The sequence below is a fragment of the Lutjanus erythropterus genome, chromosome 10 (assembly GCF_056507025.1).
Source record: "Lutjanus erythropterus isolate fLutEry1 chromosome 10, fLutEry1.hap2, whole genome shotgun sequence".
NCBI classification, from domain to species: Eukaryota; Metazoa; Chordata; class Actinopteri; order Lutjaniformes; family Lutjanidae; genus Lutjanus; species Lutjanus erythropterus.
Genome location: NC_139326.1, coordinates 5,975,316 through 5,992,349, shown reverse-complemented (window position 1 = coordinate 5,992,349; position 17,034 = coordinate 5,975,316). Strand labels below are relative to the sequence as shown.

Here is a 17,034-nt window from a genome sequence, read left to right as displayed (position 1 = left end):
AATCAACACAATATGAAAGTTCATTTCAGTAGCTTTAAATGGAATTGTTTTAATCCACTCCATAGAAAAATAACGTTCTTTATTGACTGTATTGACTTTGATAAACATATATACTATATATTCCAAATAATGTTTGTAATTTCTTTTTTCTTTTAATTTCAATAAATTAAAGTTTAAAGGACAGAATTGTGCCTATTGTATCATGCTTATGCTGAAATTTCTCAGGTTTTCAGTTATCTAGTTCACCATTAACATTATATGACTTTTATTCTCTATATTTGGATCTCAGCATCTTCTTTTACACTGTCTTTATTAATGATTGGTTGCTCTGAATTATGGTCAAAGGTTTGTATATTTTCAAGATATGTGCTCTAACAAAATCCCAGCGACTGCCAAAGTTTATTTCATGATAAATTATTGAATCATTCATTATATTTATATTATATATTTAGTTTACGTGCTAATCAGCAGGTGGGTCTGTGGGTTTTAATATTCAACTAAGCTGACAGTACTTCCTTTATAGGTGGAGCATTTTTCTTGGGTGAACAGCTGTATCACACAGTCTCTAGCTGCACAGACTCACACAGGACTGGACAGGTGAGTGGTTACTTCCTTCATAGCTCTCTCATCTTTTAAAATGAGCCACTGATAATCAGTTTGTCTTAAAAAGAAACATGTACTGATGCTCTAAAGGAAATAGCTGCTAAATATGGAAGCGAAAATTCCACCATCATGCTCACACTTTATTTTACAGTAGAATAATAGGATGTAACAGGCTGTTTTTTGTATTATACAAAACTTTAAACAGTGTGTTCTTAATTTGACAGCAGTAGACCCTTTATTAGACCATTATTAGACTTTATTAGAGGGTAACAATGGACACATTACTGTAAACTACTTGGTATCTCTGATTCACACATTATTTTTAAAAGGGAAAGTAACAGATATGTAATTTCACTAAAGTTTACAGAACAGTTCTGTTGTCATGTGTCCCTAATTATATATAATAATAATAACAATAAAGGGTCTAACACTGTCTAATGAACATTATTTCTCGTTTTCATCTAGTTTGACATGAAGTACGGCTCACTGGTGCACTGTAAAGTGAAGTGTGACCCACTGTTTTGTTTTATTGATGCACCCAATACCTTTGACAGAATTAATTATGAAAAATGAGGGTGCCTTACATTATTAGTCTATATAGAGCTGGGCAGCAGCAGTTATTCCAGGTTTAATGATGATAACATTAGATGTAGTGACAAATATAGTAACGTCATGACTGTCAGAAGCAGAGAGGACAGGAGATTAGCTTTGCCCGTGTTTCACTCTGTGATATTCCTCTCATGACATTCAAGGGAACAAAATGCCTCAGCCATTTTCTGACTGCTGATCTGAATGGTGACAGATTTTTATAGACTGTGTTGTAAACTATACACTCAGGTCAATATGTTGCTTCACGAGTTCAGTATGTGTTCTGTTGATGTAAAATGTTCATTATTTATTTCTGGCATAGTGCCGGTCAGCTGTTTGTGAGGCACTCACATCATGGAGGCCTTAACCAGGAAGAGCTGCTCTTGGTATTCATCCAGGCTCAGAAACCACTGGCGAGATAATCTGATTTAGTCCTCAAGGGAGCTGCCAAATTATTGTTTGATCATTTTTTGAAAGTTTGAATCATTATCGTGAATCCAAGACACAGTTAGCAATAAGCCAATTTATAAAATAATTCCCAAACATTGACAAAAGGCTATGAATCATCATGCAATCGAGTGAGCTATCTAACCTACTAAATCCCTTTGCAGCACCTATTCATAACGGCAAAGCTATGTGTTGTTGAATCACACTGGCCAATTAGCTGTATTATTATCCCAAGCCTATTATTATTTTAAAAGGTTTTCTTACACCCTTTAAAATCAAGAAGGTCTCCTGAAGGTAGCCTGAAAAACATTCAAGACCCCTGACTTAAATTGAATAATACTCTGGTTTTATCTTGCATGTCTTTTTACTCTTGCGAGTCTGAAATAAAGTTTGACTTAAATTAATTAAAATGTGCATGAAATGTTATTTACTTTTTATGCTTTTTACACAATAATCTTTTTTTTTTTTCGTGCACAAATATGAGGCAAAATTTTAAAAAGTGAAGGCGAGCACAAAGATTTTCTCAGCTAAACTAAAGGAATTTCTTCATTTTCTTCTTCATATAGGAAAGAAAGTGGTAAACTTGGGGATTCATGGCCCAGTGCAACACAAGTTGCAGCTCTGTGCTGGATGCTTCTTATGAACCAGTACCCCAACCAAAGGTGTGTGCTGTATCCGTTCAAGCGAGAATAGCTGCCTTTGAGGGGAATATGTCATTTTCTGCCAACGTAACCAGACGCTCTCATCTTCCTCAGCCCGTCTTTGAGGGAAGAACCACAGCTAATGGTGCACAAAATGTGACACCACCATCACATTTATTTAAATCTGCTAAAAGACAGACACACACCGATGTCTCTGGACCCTCTGCACCTTCTCATCTGAAAAATGTGATGAAATTTGGAGCGAAGCCAAATACCGATGTTTCCAGGAAAAGCAGTGTTTCTTCTGCTTCAACCAATATGGCATGGATTAATTCTAGAAGACATGAGGCTGCCATGACTCTGAAACCAGAAACCCTGCAGGAATCCAACATTCCCAAAGTGCACGAGATCACCAAACTGTCTCTGGCACAGCAAAATAAAGAGCAATGTTTGACTCATACCAGTGATGGGACGGAAAGGACTAAAGCCCCCAAACTCCCAAAGAAACCAAACCACATCAAAATATGTGGAACCCAGAATGAAGTCCAAAGGGAGAACACCAACCCGTCTGTTCCTAAGAAGACAAACCTTCCTGATGTGTTTGATCTTGGAAACCCTCCACCGAAACCCAACAGGCCTCCAAGAGTTGATATCCATCAGTTTATCAGGAACATAAAATTTCTGAAAGACAGTGAGAAACAGTTTAAATTCTGTTTAACTTCAGAAAATCATAATTCTATGACTATTGTTTCTTTAAACATTGTAATGTTAAACTATAGGCATTATCTGAATGTTGAATGTAATCGATAAATTATATATTTTTTTTAATTAAATTAAATTTAAGACGTTATTTTTGTGTGACAGGACCAGGGATGACGACATTACGTTATGTTACTCCTCCACCGACGCCTCCACCTCTACGTCTGTGCCCATCATCCAGCCATGCAGCTGCTTTGTAAGTGTCCTGTCCCAACTTTTTGAAATATGTATAAGTGTTAGTAAGTGTATATTTACAAAAAATTATATATTTTATTACTTTGAACATCCTGAGCCTTTTTGGTAAGGTTACTACGAACACTCAGAACAGAGCATACAAAATAAAAAATTGCAATTTTGCAATTTTCACTTGCTCCTGCAATTTAATTGCAAAAAAATGCCTCACAAACATCACAACACAAAAAATACCATAATTTTTGGAAGAGCTACCATGACAATTCCCAAAACAGCCTGTGAAATTCTGGAGGGCCTGGTCTACTGATCTGCTGTGGATTCAGGCTTCACAGTTTCAACACTTTGCCCACTGCTTCACACAGGAAGCTGTTCGTCAGATCTTCACTGATCTCAATAATGCCCTTCAAGAAATGAGACTTTACTTATGCACAGTTGCAAAGACAGTGTCTGTACCACTCTGCTCATTAAGTGTTTTGAATTGACAAAAGCTCTTTCTGGCTATAATCAAGTAGTCAACAAATGGATGAGGATGTGACCTACGATGATGTCGGCATCATGAACCCTCCACCGCTTCCCAAAGGTTAAGCCTCATTTTATATAATTCTACTAAATAAATCCACCATTAATTAAAAGGGACAGTTCACCACAAAATCAAAAATACATATTTTTCCTTTTACCTGTAGTGCTAGTTCTCCATCTAGATTGTTTTGGTGTGAGTTGTTGGAGATAATGGAACTAGATGGCACTCAGCTTGTGCCTTTTTCCAGGAATCATGACCTCGTTACTCAAGATCATCCACAGACCTTGTTGTGAGCACTTTCATGTAGTAACTACAGACCTGCACTTCCCAGCCGTATCGCTGTGTGGAAGTTATCTTGAGTAACCGGGTCGTAATTTCTTGAAATAGACATTGCCATTAAGTTTCCAATGTGTTTTTTGTTCCTTTGAGCAACACAAGCTGAGTAATACTCAAGAGAAGGCAGACATCTCTACAGCTGATCTCCAAAACTCTGCATCTCACACCGAAACTGGGGGTGAACTGTTCCTTTAATCAATCACACAAGCAAATAAAATCATATTGACAGACCAGATTGCTATATTGCTTCTTTCATTGTCTTCACAGAACATCCTTCAATGGCAAGAGAGGTAATCTATTAGGATTAATAGAATAGCAAATGCAGATTTCTGTACAATCTCAAGGTGATCAGTGCCATGAGGAAATAATATTTATGCTGGTTTTTAGTCTTCATTGGTTTGATCTTTTATTGCCTCAACAGACAGATTTGGTTGAAGACATGTACGAAGAACTTGATGACAGATGGTAAGATTCAGGCAGGAATAAGATGAGTATTGTTCTGTATACATCCAATATCTTAAAGCAATATCAACTGAGAGGGAGTGCTGTTGTACTAAATATCAGAGCTCTTAGAAATAAAAGTGCTAACTAGAACCATTAAGGGCTCTTTGACATGTCCCCAAAGAAGAACCCTTTTTGGTTCTTAGCAGAACCTTTTCTAAAGGCAGTTGGAACCTTTCAAAAAGTCCTGCCTAGAACCCAACATTAAGAACCCCTTATGATAAGTTCTACAGTGAACTTTACTGTGGTGCCATGGTTGAACCTGGAACAAGAACACTTTCATGTCCCAGGGTGTTCCAGTGAGAACCTTTTTGTGTTATGATACAATGAACCCTTGACAAACCCTTGACAAAAGAGTTCTTCAAGGATTTCAGCAACCCTTGACGAACTCCCGCTTGACCAAAAGAGTTCTTTGGATGAAAAGCTTTCTTAATGGAACCCTTAGTCTTACAAAGAACCCTTTGTTCAAAGAGGGGTTCTTCAGAAGTAAACAGGGCTGGATAGAACCTCTGCCCCTCTAGAAAAACCCTTTTGGAACCTTGTTTCTAAGAGCGTGCTGGTTATTCAGTACAAGAGCACAACCTTGAGTGTGACATTGCTTTTATACCACAGTGCAGTTTGGTGCAATTTGTTTGTTGTCTGAAAGTAAACAAATCAACCACAGCATTTTATAATATCAGGTGTATGATTTAGGTTAATTTGAGTAGCTAAACTACTAATGTCTCCATTTGCAGATCATGAAAACTGTTCAGGGAACGATCTTGTTCATTTAGTCAATAATGTTGATGTAATGGTTATTAGAACACCTGTAAAGTGGGGTGATACATGTAGTTACAAGTCTGAGTGCTGTTATACTTTGTATCAACACTCATGGAATGTCTATTGTCCAATCAAATTACTTTCGTTGGAACTAACTGTTATATTTATATATATATTTATCTTTCTAAAGGCTGGAACAAGCAGAGAAATTAAAAAAACATCAAGAGAGTAACAGTGGAAAAGAGGTCACAAACTATGGCAAAGTTGCAGAGGAGAAACAGGCAGTGAGTACTTTTAAAGTTTATACCTGCTGCCAAAAAAAATATCAGTTTAATATCAGTTTGATATGATGATAACTGTGATAATCAGGAGCCGAACGGAACCATCAGCTCAAAGGAAATGAAAAAGAAAGACATAAAAGCTAAGAAAGAGGAGAAAAAACTATGGAAACAACAGAGAGCCAAAGCCAAAGAGAAGAAGAGAGAACAAAAAGAAAAAAAGAAGGTAAAAACACAAAACACATTCGGATACAATACCTGAATTCATGCATTGTGCAGAACAAACCTCAAACACCTTAAAGGGACAGTTCACCCCAAAATAAAAAAAATACATACTTTTCCTCATACCTGTAGTACTTTTTATCCATCTAGATTGTTTTGTGCCCAAAGCACCCAAAAAAAAGAGACGCAATAAGATGAAAATTACGTAAAATGTAACAGGACGTAAGAAGACGATAACAATATAAGAAGGTGTAACAAAATTTACATAAAATATGTAACAAGGCAAAATGTAAAACATGTTACAAGATGAAAACAACAGACGTAACAAGACAAAAATTATGTGAAAAGATGTGGCAAGAACAAAACAACATGAAAGATGTAACAAGATGAAAAGGAAGTAAGAAGACATAACATGACGTGAAACAAGAAGAAAATTATATAAATTCAGTTGTACAGAAATATTTGCTATAAACATTTACTTGAGTAAAGGAACTCGAGTCTTTTTTTCACACAAGTATCTGTACTTATACTTGAATACAGAATGTCTGCACTTTTTATAAAGAAGGCAGACATCAGCTGAAAACGTAGCAATTCATACCCAAATTATCTGAATAAATAACACCAAACATGTATTTCTGATTTTGGGGTGAACTGTCCCATGACTGACTCATTACTGACATCTTCTCATCCTCTATTAGATTAAAAGACCTATTCAAGTAATCATGAAGGGAAAAGGAAAACCGGACTGGTCTCTGAATCGAGGTGAGACTGAAAAAGAACTGAAGAAGAACCTCAGCCCTTCAGGAGGAACCCTTTTGGAACCCTTATTACTAACAGTATATCGTTAAATGTTCTTTCAGATGTGAACACTGAGTCTGTGGATGCAGGACCTGAGGAGGAGGAGGAGGAGGAGGAGGAAGAGGAGGAGGAGGAAGAGGAAGAGGAAGAGCCGGGGTCTGCAGAGACAGATATCTATGACGACATTGGGGCACCAGAGGAGGTTTGCAGGTACAAAATGCCTCTGCATAAACATCTTGAAACACAAATCTGTTTTTTTTGTTATGTATTTTTATGATCTCTTGTTGATTTAGTGGTTTCTATCATTTTTAGTGGGCTTGCTGTACAAAATTGTAAGTTATTTTGCTTTTTCTTAATTTAGTTTGTTTAAATATGACAGTATTAAAATAATAATAATCTCTCTTCACATTTTTTCTACCTTTTTTTAAAAACAGTTTGGGAGAATCATGTTTATGACGATGTGGATAATCCAGACACAAGGTTGTACTCTTTTTGTATTTGTTTGAATGGATGGGTCAGATTAGGTCACTCCACTCGCAGTGGGTAAATTTAAAGTAGATGATAATGATATAGAAGACAGAAGAGGTCATTGTTTAACCAAAAACCTTCACTTACTACTACAAAGAGATTTTTACACTCAAAACATATGATTATGTACAAGTACAGCTGATACGATTTGACAGAAAATTAATTAGCTTTTTTGGTTTGGTTCCAGCTTCTCAAATGTGGAGATTATTTCAATGACTTCATTTTTTTTTTCAATATTATTTCTATTATATGATTTAGTATTAGTGCTTTTACTTAAGTAGAGGTTCTGAATACTTCCTCCACCATTGGTGAAATTAATATACAGACAGAAACTAAATTAAATGAATACTTTAGTGTTTACAGCTCTTTACTACAATACAAGTCACTTAGAATTTATTTTTTTTTTTTTTTCTCAAATTTCTGACAAAATGTAGATTATGTATGGGTGACTCCTAGTGGTTAATACAATTATTGCAACCATCATAAACTGCTGCCATGTTGGTTTTACAACCTTGAAAATCTGTAATTTAATCCAACATAATACCTCCACAAATACCTTTTGAATCTATAATGTTCACTTTTTGTTAAGTCATAAAACAGTTAATGTTTCAGTAAAGACAACCCCCTTTTTTGAAAGTGTTTCTCCTGTCTATTAACTTTATTTAAAACTTTAAAATATACAGCCTTCAGGTCACTGTATTACATCATCATGATGCTGTTTCTCTTTTCCCATCAGAGTTTCTCCTCTGACACAACCAGCAACAGATGAAAGTAATTTTTTCTTATATTTTTGGCGCTTACTGTACATACAAACCACTGTGGAGACACTAAATACTAAATGTAATTGTTTCTGTTCTCACAGGTGATGCTTATGATAATGTCAGTTCCCAGAATCATCCACCGCCTTTTGATGGGTAATAATGTCAATGATTTTCATTATATTTCAGAATATTTACACTCGCAGTTTGTGTCTTAAAGACAGCTAGACAGTGAAATTCTTAGTAACAGTTTTTTTTACCTTTAGCTTATCACAGATAGACATCAGGCTGCCACACAGTATGATCTGTATGATATCTTATCTTATTATTATTATTTTACACAGGTATGATATTTACTGTGATGACATCAATGAAGGTACGTTCTGGTAACTCGAAATATAATCTTAACAGGCCAGCAGCAGTGGAACACACATACATATCATACTTTTATTCCACTACATTTTATTTGTCACTAATTACTCCAGATTTAGGCTGGTAGACTCATGGGGCACCAGAAGGCCACATATTAACAAAACAACAACAACACAAAAGTGCCCTTTTGGATGCCCCTGTGGTAGATAAATGTGACAAAGTGCTCCCTTCAGTGGACAAAATATGATAAAGTGCCCTCTAGCGCCTTTTCAGTGGATTAATTGTGGTAAACTAATCTTCCAGGGGAGAAAATGCAACGCAGAGCCATACTGGCAGCCATACATGCTAGAAAATTACATGTGCCTTTAAATGGTTAAATAGTTCCCTGTGTGTTTTTATTACAGAGTTGAGTAAGCTGTTGTGCAATGAAACAATTTTAATCTAACCCAGGAATTTGAACTGTTTCACCTTAAATGTATCATGCTTTTCACCACGCTGGTGCCGTTTTTACTTCTTGCCCCTGCACCTCAGACAGCCTGAGTCTGCCACTGTATTGTGGTATTTCTATTTTCACTCAAGCAAAGGCTCTGAGTATGTCTCCCACCACTGCAGACCAGATATTTATTAGGATTCAATGGGAAAAAAATTTGAACTAATTTAAATGTTTTCCTTTTTTTCCCCACAGATTCTATCTATGAAAACGTGAAAATGTGAAGAGTGCGGATCAGAAACCTGGAACATTTCAGTCTTGTGCATCAGTATTCAGTGTTTGTACACTGTTAATTAAATCACATTATATGATTTATGATTAAAGTAATACATGATACTGGTCAATGTAATGTTGCAACATGTTGTAACTGCCACCAAACTGATGGTGACATGCTTTTCTAAAATGGACAAATCCTGTTTATCTTGTAATGTGTAATCAGATTAACTTTAAGCATGTTTATTGTTTATTGATGTATAGATTTACTGTTAGAATTATTGTGACTTTTTTGATCAACAATAAAGAGCCATAAATTCATGTTTGGGTGTGATGACGCTAATTTAGCAACCTATTTTGACCTCTAGGTCTATTAAATTCTATTTTAAATGACAATGGTATTTTTGAGACAAAATTTTTTTTTATGTTTTTTTAAATGTAGGATACAAATTCAATGCTTAGTAACGACCAAAAAAGTACACTTTAAGGTAACCAAATACAATCATGATAAATTTAAAAATTACAAGCACAAAAATCACACAAAGTAAGAAAATCAAAAGCTAAAATATATCAAATAAAATGTAAAATAGATCTATGTCATTGTCTGTCTGGGGTCTGATTAAATGATAAAACTGAGAAATATTTGTGTAAAAAGGGGGCTTTCCTGGATCTAATAAACTTCAGTGAACCTAAATAGACAACTCTTTCAGAAATGTATTAAAATCCAGTGTGCTGTTATGAAAATTACATTTGTATAAAAAAACATAATAAATTCCATGCAGTCAAACATCTCCCTCCTAACAGACCATAATACTGTCGCCAGGTCAGATGTATGTTTTTATCCATGATAAGATTAGAGGGAGATTAAGGAGGATCCAGCTGATCTCAGGTCTGTGGGAGGTCTGCTGCGGCTATGTCGCGACAAGGGCCGTGTCAAAAACGGAACCCTTGATTTTCAAAACTCTCGCGAGATTTGTACGCGTTATTTTTACATTGCGCTTTATTGTAGAAACGAATTATGATTTATAATGTGAAAACGCTGTGGTTAAATCTGGACGGATGAGGAGGCAGAAAACCCTCGGCTGGGGTTAAGGAAAGATCATGGTTTGGGTTGAAATTAACACTCTCGCGAGATCTTGCACGGGTCTGGGGTTCCCTTCTAGACACGACCCGCGACAACAGCCCCCGTTGTCTGTGTCCTCGCGAGAAGCCGCGAAGTTTCCGGTGTTGTGTATGTTCCTGGAAACATGGCGGCCAGCTTCCGCGGCCGTCCTATCCGGAGTCTTCGGATGCGAGGTAAGCGTGAAAAACTCGACTCAGTGAGATGTGTTATAGAGAGATATTACAAAACTAGAGTTTCTGAGGCACGTTATGACCCCGGAGTGACCCGTCAACATGGCGGCTGTGTGTGTTTCTGACAGGTCGGAATGACAGCGGGGAGGAGAACGTACCGCTGGATCTGAGCAGAGGTAAGCAGAGGCTTCATCACATCACCCTGAAAGCGATTATTGTTCAAAATGGATGAGGAGCTTTTCTGCAAACACCAGTCCTGTGAAGTGAAAACCTAGTTAGTCTTTGCACTTGTCCTGTCATTGCTGTTGTCAGTTTTCCCTTTCTGTTTCGTCTAACAACATTGCTAGCGATATCATAATAACAGGCGGCAGCAAGCTAACGTTAACTAACTAGCTGAGTTAGCTGTTAGCTAGCTGCCACGGCTAACCAGCCATGACGACGCTCTGTTGTTGTGATTGGTGTGAGTGGGCAAGATAGCCTGTTATTTAGCCAACCAGCCATAAGTACTGTAGTCATGCATTGGTCATCGCTGGCTGGATGAGAAATTGGGTTTCAAGGCTGTTAGCTGAGTAGCATTTAGACAGCAGCTCAGGGTGCGCAGGGTGGATTTTCCAGTGGCACATTGATACACAGTTGCACAGTCTGCTCAGATTTATCAACACAGCATACCAGTTTGTTTACATGGAGCAGCCGTTCTCTGTCTTTGGGACCCAGGCACCGGCTGGTTTTATTCTAACAGTGTAAACCATGAGATATTTTGCACTAGAAAGTGTCAGCACAAAAGGCCAGTATGTTCTCCCTGTTGGCGTGATTCAAGCCCCCTACATAAGCGGGTTTAAGATTGTACAAAACTCCTGTGTTATGAAGCTGCACACACCTGGAATGGGGAATGAAATACTGAGGTCGACCAGTGTCCTACACATATTATAATTATATTTTGCAAATCCATTATAAAACAGCTCACAGATTAAAAGGACAGTTCACCCCAAAATCAAATATGCGCATTTTCTTATATCTGTATTGCTATTTACAGCATCTGTCTAGTTTGTTTTGGTGTGAGTTGCGAATTTTGGAGATATCAGCCTTAGAGATGTCTTCATTCTCTTGAGTATGATTGAGCTAGATGGCTTTCAGTTTGTGGCACTCAAAGCACCAAAAAATACATTTGAAAGAAAAACGAAATCAACAGCAATCCAGAAATCATGACCTGTTACTCATGATTAGTGCTGCAACTAATGATTATTTTCATTAGTGACTAATCTGTTGATTATGTTCTCAATTATTCAGTTAGTTCTTTGTTTGTCTATAAAATGTCAGAAGATGGTGAAAAATGTTGATCAGTCTTTCCCAGAGTCCATAATGTCTTTCTAAAATGTCTTGTTTTGTCGAAAACCCAAAGATATTCGGTTTAGCATCATAGAGGTCTAAAGAAACCTGAAGATCTTCACATTTGCTAAGCTGAAATTTAGAGAATTGGATATTTTTACTTGAAAAAAATGAGTCAAAATGATTTTAAAATAGCTGGCGATTAATTTAATGGTTGACAACTAAACAGTTAATTGACTAATTATTGCAGCTCTGCTACTGACAGATGTCAGACCTGTTTTCTCTCTACAAAACTGCATCGCCAGGACATGAATATTTACTTGCTGTCCTGTCACAAGCATGTGCCTCTCGTCTGAGTGGATGCACATTCCCTTCTGCACAATGATATGGGTGCCAAATGGATGGCTTGATACCACTTTTTCATACCGATACCAATACAGATATCACAACCGTGAATGTCTGCTGATACAGATACAAGTCCGATACGGTAATACAACTATTCAAAAACATTTCACTTCAACACATGTTGCTCACAGTTTAATAAATCTTTTATATGACTAATGGATTATATCAGATTGTAGTTTTTTTCACTTTGATATCCAACTCAGTTATTTCGTTGCTCAGTATCCGTTTTTGGGGTAACCAGGTCACGATTTCTACCTTTGAGTTTTCCAAAAAAAAAAAAAAAAAAAGAATTCTCACTATGAGCAACACCAGCTGAGGGCCATCAGTTTTTTTTTAGGGCAGACATTTCTACACTTGATATCTCCAGAACTCTGCAACTCAAACCAAAACTATCTATGTATTTTTGATTTTGAGTTGAACTGTCCCCTGTTTAATAGGTGTAGAGTATTTCAGTATTTCATTCTAAGGTAGGCTGTGTGCGCTTCATAACATTATGGTGGTCTGTCACAAGAGCTGTGAACAGTCCTAAAACTGCAGACTGATCCAACTGTGTGCCCACAGGTTCAAGATCGTTAAAGCCAAAATTCTTTATGAAACTCCCTTTCAGTTGTTTTTATCACATTGACATTCTTGCATGATTGGACACATACTCAAACTGACCTGAATCCATTTGCAAAAGACTATTATTGCATGTATAGCTAGATTCCCAACACTGCCTGTGAACTGGACCTCTAATTGGTTGAGGTAGGTACATCTTATTGTCAGATTGGCTACACAGGGTAACTCACACTTTGGTCTTGTATTTGTCTCTTAATGATAAAAGGGCATTTTCTACTCATTTATTTAGAATGGATCCAGTGACTGCAAAGCAAAATTTTGAAAATCTTAACTTTCTTTTCCTGTATTTAAGTGATTATTTTGACAGATTGAAACTAAATGTTGCTCATCTTCCAGTAAACTTTGTTACTGAGGAAGAAATACTGAATGCAATGCATTAAGCTGGTGAATTTATACCTGCAGCATTTATCTTTTTGTTGATATTTAGAATCTACTACTATAAACTACTGTTAAGGTACTAATTCTTGCCAAGAGAATACTCTGTTGTAAAAACCATCTGTCTTTTGTGAAGAACATCACAGTAAACACATTGAAAGGAACTGAAAACAAAAAACACTTCCCAGCTTCCGTCTTGTTTTTACTGTCTAGACCTTGTTTTGACTGTACATACTAAATTAGTTTGACCAACTAAACCAACTTCCTTCCTGCAACATATCAATTACGGTTCATCGGCCAATATTATGGCAATATGGTTTAATGCTTGCCTTAGTTACATTGTATTTCCTTTTCTTTTTCTGCAGAACCATCAGAAAACTTCCGTGAAATCCTTCAAAATGTGGCCAAACCGCACGGAGTCAGTAACATGCGAAAATTGGGCCACCTGAACAACTTCATAAAGGTAACACTGTCAAATTATGATGCTTTTAACCCAGTGTTTTATCTGTTATTTCAGGCAGTGTTGACAACACTGAATTAGTGAAAGTGTCAAAGCTATTGTTATCTAAGCTTTTCAAGGGGGTTGACTCACTGTTCAGATATATGTAAAGATTGACTGGCTGTGCTCCCCCTCCTCTGTGGTGTCACCACCGACCTCTCCTTGATCCTCCTCTCTAGGGTGTTGCTGCCAGCAGGCCTAGTCGTGCCTGTCATTGTGACACTGACAGTGAATGTAACAGGAGCTCTAGGGATGCGAAAGCACTCTGACCTAATGTGCATCAGGAGCAGCACTCCGACTTTGAAACCTGAGATTTCTAATGTCTGGTTATTGCTCTTATGAACCTCAGACACTCTCATTTGTAACATCCCAACTTTATTCCATTTCTCCGTTTATGTCTGAGTTTTTCATGCATGCATGATAAACTGTAACTATAAAGATTACCCAGTACATACAGTACGATGCAAATCAAAATATCTTATGTAAATGAAAGCAACTACATTGAACGATAAAACAGGTGATCCTGGACTGTAGGTGGCATCAGAACAGAGAGTGAAAACACTGCTAGATAACTGGGCTGTGCCTGTCTGTCCCACTTCTCAGCAGCTGACAACTGTGATGCACAGATTTATTGTTTGCAAATGAAAAAAAGAGGAAGAATTACAGATTTAGTAGGGTTTCAGAAAAAAACTGTTTTGGAGTTTTGGTGCAGACAGAGAAGTCTCTTTAAACACATTTTAAAAACAAGTGCAGCTGGAAGATTAAAGATTTTAGTTTTTTCTTATCTTTCTTACATGTCTTGTGTGGCTTGTGTCAGCACAATTAAGAGAAAATAATAATCCTGACCAAGGTTTTGATTTCCCACAATGAAATGAACATTATTAACAGTGATATTGATGTTTAAAATGCGTGCTCCGCTTATAGAAAACTTGAAATCAAGCGTCTCCTAAATTAACAGCCAGCCACCCCTCAGCAGCAGCCGGTGCAAAATTTGCTGAATGTTGCAGCTGCAGTCCAGAGGAGAAGAGAAATATACAACAGAGAGCAGACAGGCAAAACGAAAGTCAAATGTCTGGAGCACAAAGTGAAGCTAGTCCCTCTAAACATATTATCATCCATTGTTTGGAAGTAGGCTATTTCAGATTTATGGCAAGTGATGTTGAGCGAGAGAACAAATCAAAATGCAAAGAGTGCATGAGATTTGTGTGTCCGCAGCAAAGCAACTCAACTAACTTGTTCAAACACCTGAAAAACTCCACACACTGCAATACAATGAATGCATGAAGGAAAAGGAGAATAGAGTCATTAATCTTACTACACTGAATCCCCGTCCTTGTCTGGCTGCAACTCAGACATGCATAACAGTGATGCTATACAGCACATCATTGTATGTATGTGGCACAACGTGAAAATGAAAGCAGTTCTCTGTTAATTTAAAGGAGCAATTAGCAGCAGTTGTGTGTGCAAAGATATGTACAGCAGTCCAAATAGTGACTTGGATCCATAGACTGTATATTAAATAATTTCAAATCCTATTTAATGTACAATCTAAGGTTGAAGCAAGTTGTTTCCCCTCTCTTCCTCCTCCCCAGACTCAGGGAAGCTCTGCAGGCTGCAGGAGCTCCGCAGAGCACAGGACGTGCTCAACATTGTAAATTAATAAAGACAGTAATAAGTGAGGATGAACAGAAATTTCAAAAATGGACACTGCAGCTGCAACATTGATGTTAGAGAAGGAAGTATTTCAACTTAACATGTTTCCTTGATCTCTGGTGACATATCATGGTCATTTCATGATTTATTACACTAAATATATTGCAGATTTCTCTTTTAATTTGGGTAAAAACTATTTTATTTATGTTTTGTTTCTAGGAGATGCACTTTGAATAAGGACCAGTCATATTTTGATGCCCAAATTTGTACATCAATAGGAATGTAGCACAACATGGAAGTTCAGAGCACTGCTCTGTTTGTTTAAATGTGAAGGTGCAATAAACAATTTATTCCTAAAATTAATCTATAATCGTAATATTGATCAGGATAATCAGGTTTATCATTTTGGCCATAATCATGCAAACCTATGCTTGCATAATCTCTATGAGTATTCCTGTGTTCACCATCCTTGGCCACTGATTCCTGCTTAAACATTTGCTGATGTCTGCAGAGCGACCTGTAAACTGGGTCTGTCATGGACATATTTTGACTGATCATTGGTGGCCATGCAGCCAGTGAGTGTTGGTCTTGTGCAGCTGGCACTGCAGTAGTGTGGGCCTGAGTTGTGTCTGTAATCTGTGCACCCAACTCTCTTGTTTACAACTGACAGGAGGGTAATAGTCATGACGCGCGTGTGTGGGTCCGTGTGTGTATAGAGCACCGTGCCTCTGATTCCTTATAAGGGTTCCAGGACAGTGAGGGTGACCTAATCCCCACCAGAGAGTGTCACATGCCCCTCTTCCCGTCTCCTCTCCCCTCCTCCTGCCTGCTTGGGCTCTGACATCACAGCTGGTTTAAAACCCCCTACTCATCATGTTCACCCATCCCATCCTGCTCCATCTCTCCTCTTGGTCTGTGGTATACGATGAAGGAGGGAGGAGGTTTATCTCTAGGTTTAAGGAACAATTCACAGAAAAACTACCAGTTTAATTAATGCTGCGTTCAAACTACAGTTTGGTGCTAATTTTCCACTCGCCAGGCAAAATCAATGTTCGCTCAGTGCTCACAACTCATTGGCGAGCTCTTAGATCATTGAAATGTTCAAACACAGCGATTGAGCACTGTTTTACAGAACCCAGAAAGATATCAAACAGGTTTAATGTCCAGTCTGGTTGGAGTCGGGAGCCGTGCACCAATCTATGACCAGTGACACATGCTGGGGTGGGAGGAGAGGAGATGAGAAGGAGAGACAGAAAAGCACCGGAGCAGCAACCAGAAAAGCCCAAATATAGAACAAACTGAGCAAAAAGTAGTATTTATAAAGTAGATCAAACTAGCTTCACCTCCAGCAGGTACAACAGTAACGTGCTGCACACTGAAGCTTCAGTATTAACAATGTAATGTAATTTAATGGCATTCAAAGTGTCCGTTCTCATGCTTTTAGTTAAGGTATGCAGTCCCAGCCCACTCAGAGCATCTCTCCTGCCAGGGTGCAGCAGCACTGTCAGCCACTGCAGCACGTCACCTGCCTTTTCACGCTCTGCGATGTGCTGAGGGCTGACAGCGCATTACCTGTGCTCCATTTCTATCACACTTCTCTGCTTCCATCACAGTTAGCTTTGTGGTCGTTGGTGGTTTAGAGACTTGGTTTGTGAAGTTTACAGCCTGGCATGCTTCTTGGCTGGTTTCACCTTCTCTCTTCAGTTAACCACCATCATATGTTATCTCAAAGATTTTTTTTTAAGTGCACCAGATAATACAAAACATGATTCACTTTATTTAAGTTCCCAGTGCATTTTTGTGAGCTTCTATCTCTTTTATCCTATTATTGTAATACACACGGACTGAAAAAACAAAACA

The 17,034-nt window shown here is 37.7% G+C and overlaps 2 protein-coding genes and 1 long non-coding RNA gene across 3 annotated transcripts in view; all 3 read left to right on the top strand.

The window, feature by feature from the left end:
- Positions 1-539: 539 nt before the first annotated feature.
- On the top strand, positions 540-5,844 carry LOC146319927 (uncharacterized). The gene is made up of 7 exons (XM_084728961.1): positions 540-597; positions 2,205-2,970; positions 3,144-3,234; positions 3,740-3,810; positions 4,354-4,376; positions 4,508-4,551; positions 5,537-5,844. The coding sequence occupies exons 2-7, from the start codon at positions 2,232-2,234 to the stop codon at positions 5,694-5,696; spliced, it is 1,128 nt and encodes a 375-aa protein (XP_084585087.1). The 5' UTR covers positions 540-597; positions 2,205-2,231; the 3' UTR covers positions 5,697-5,844.
- Positions 5,845-6,775: 931 nt separating this feature from the next.
- Positions 6,776-8,721, top strand: LOC146319926 (uncharacterized). Its single transcript, XR_014771491.1, has 4 exons — positions 6,776-6,854; positions 6,957-6,976; positions 7,079-7,943; positions 8,035-8,721. It is a non-coding gene; the product is annotated as an uncharacterized LOC146319926 (long non-coding RNA).
- Positions 8,722-10,197: 1,476 nt separating this feature from the next.
- The window catches only part of LOC146319925 (rapamycin-insensitive companion of mTOR-like), a 30,584-nt gene continuing 23,747 nt past the window's right edge, over positions 10,198-17,034 (top strand). Inside the window, exons 1-3 of the mRNA XM_084728029.1 lie at positions 10,198-10,301; positions 10,427-10,474; positions 13,388-13,485. Of these exons, the coding sequence (XP_084584155.1) occupies positions 10,253-10,301; positions 10,427-10,474; positions 13,388-13,485 (195 nt within the window). The 5' untranslated portion in view covers positions 10,198-10,252. The remainder of the gene's footprint in view (positions 10,302-10,426; positions 10,475-13,387; positions 13,486-17,034) is intronic.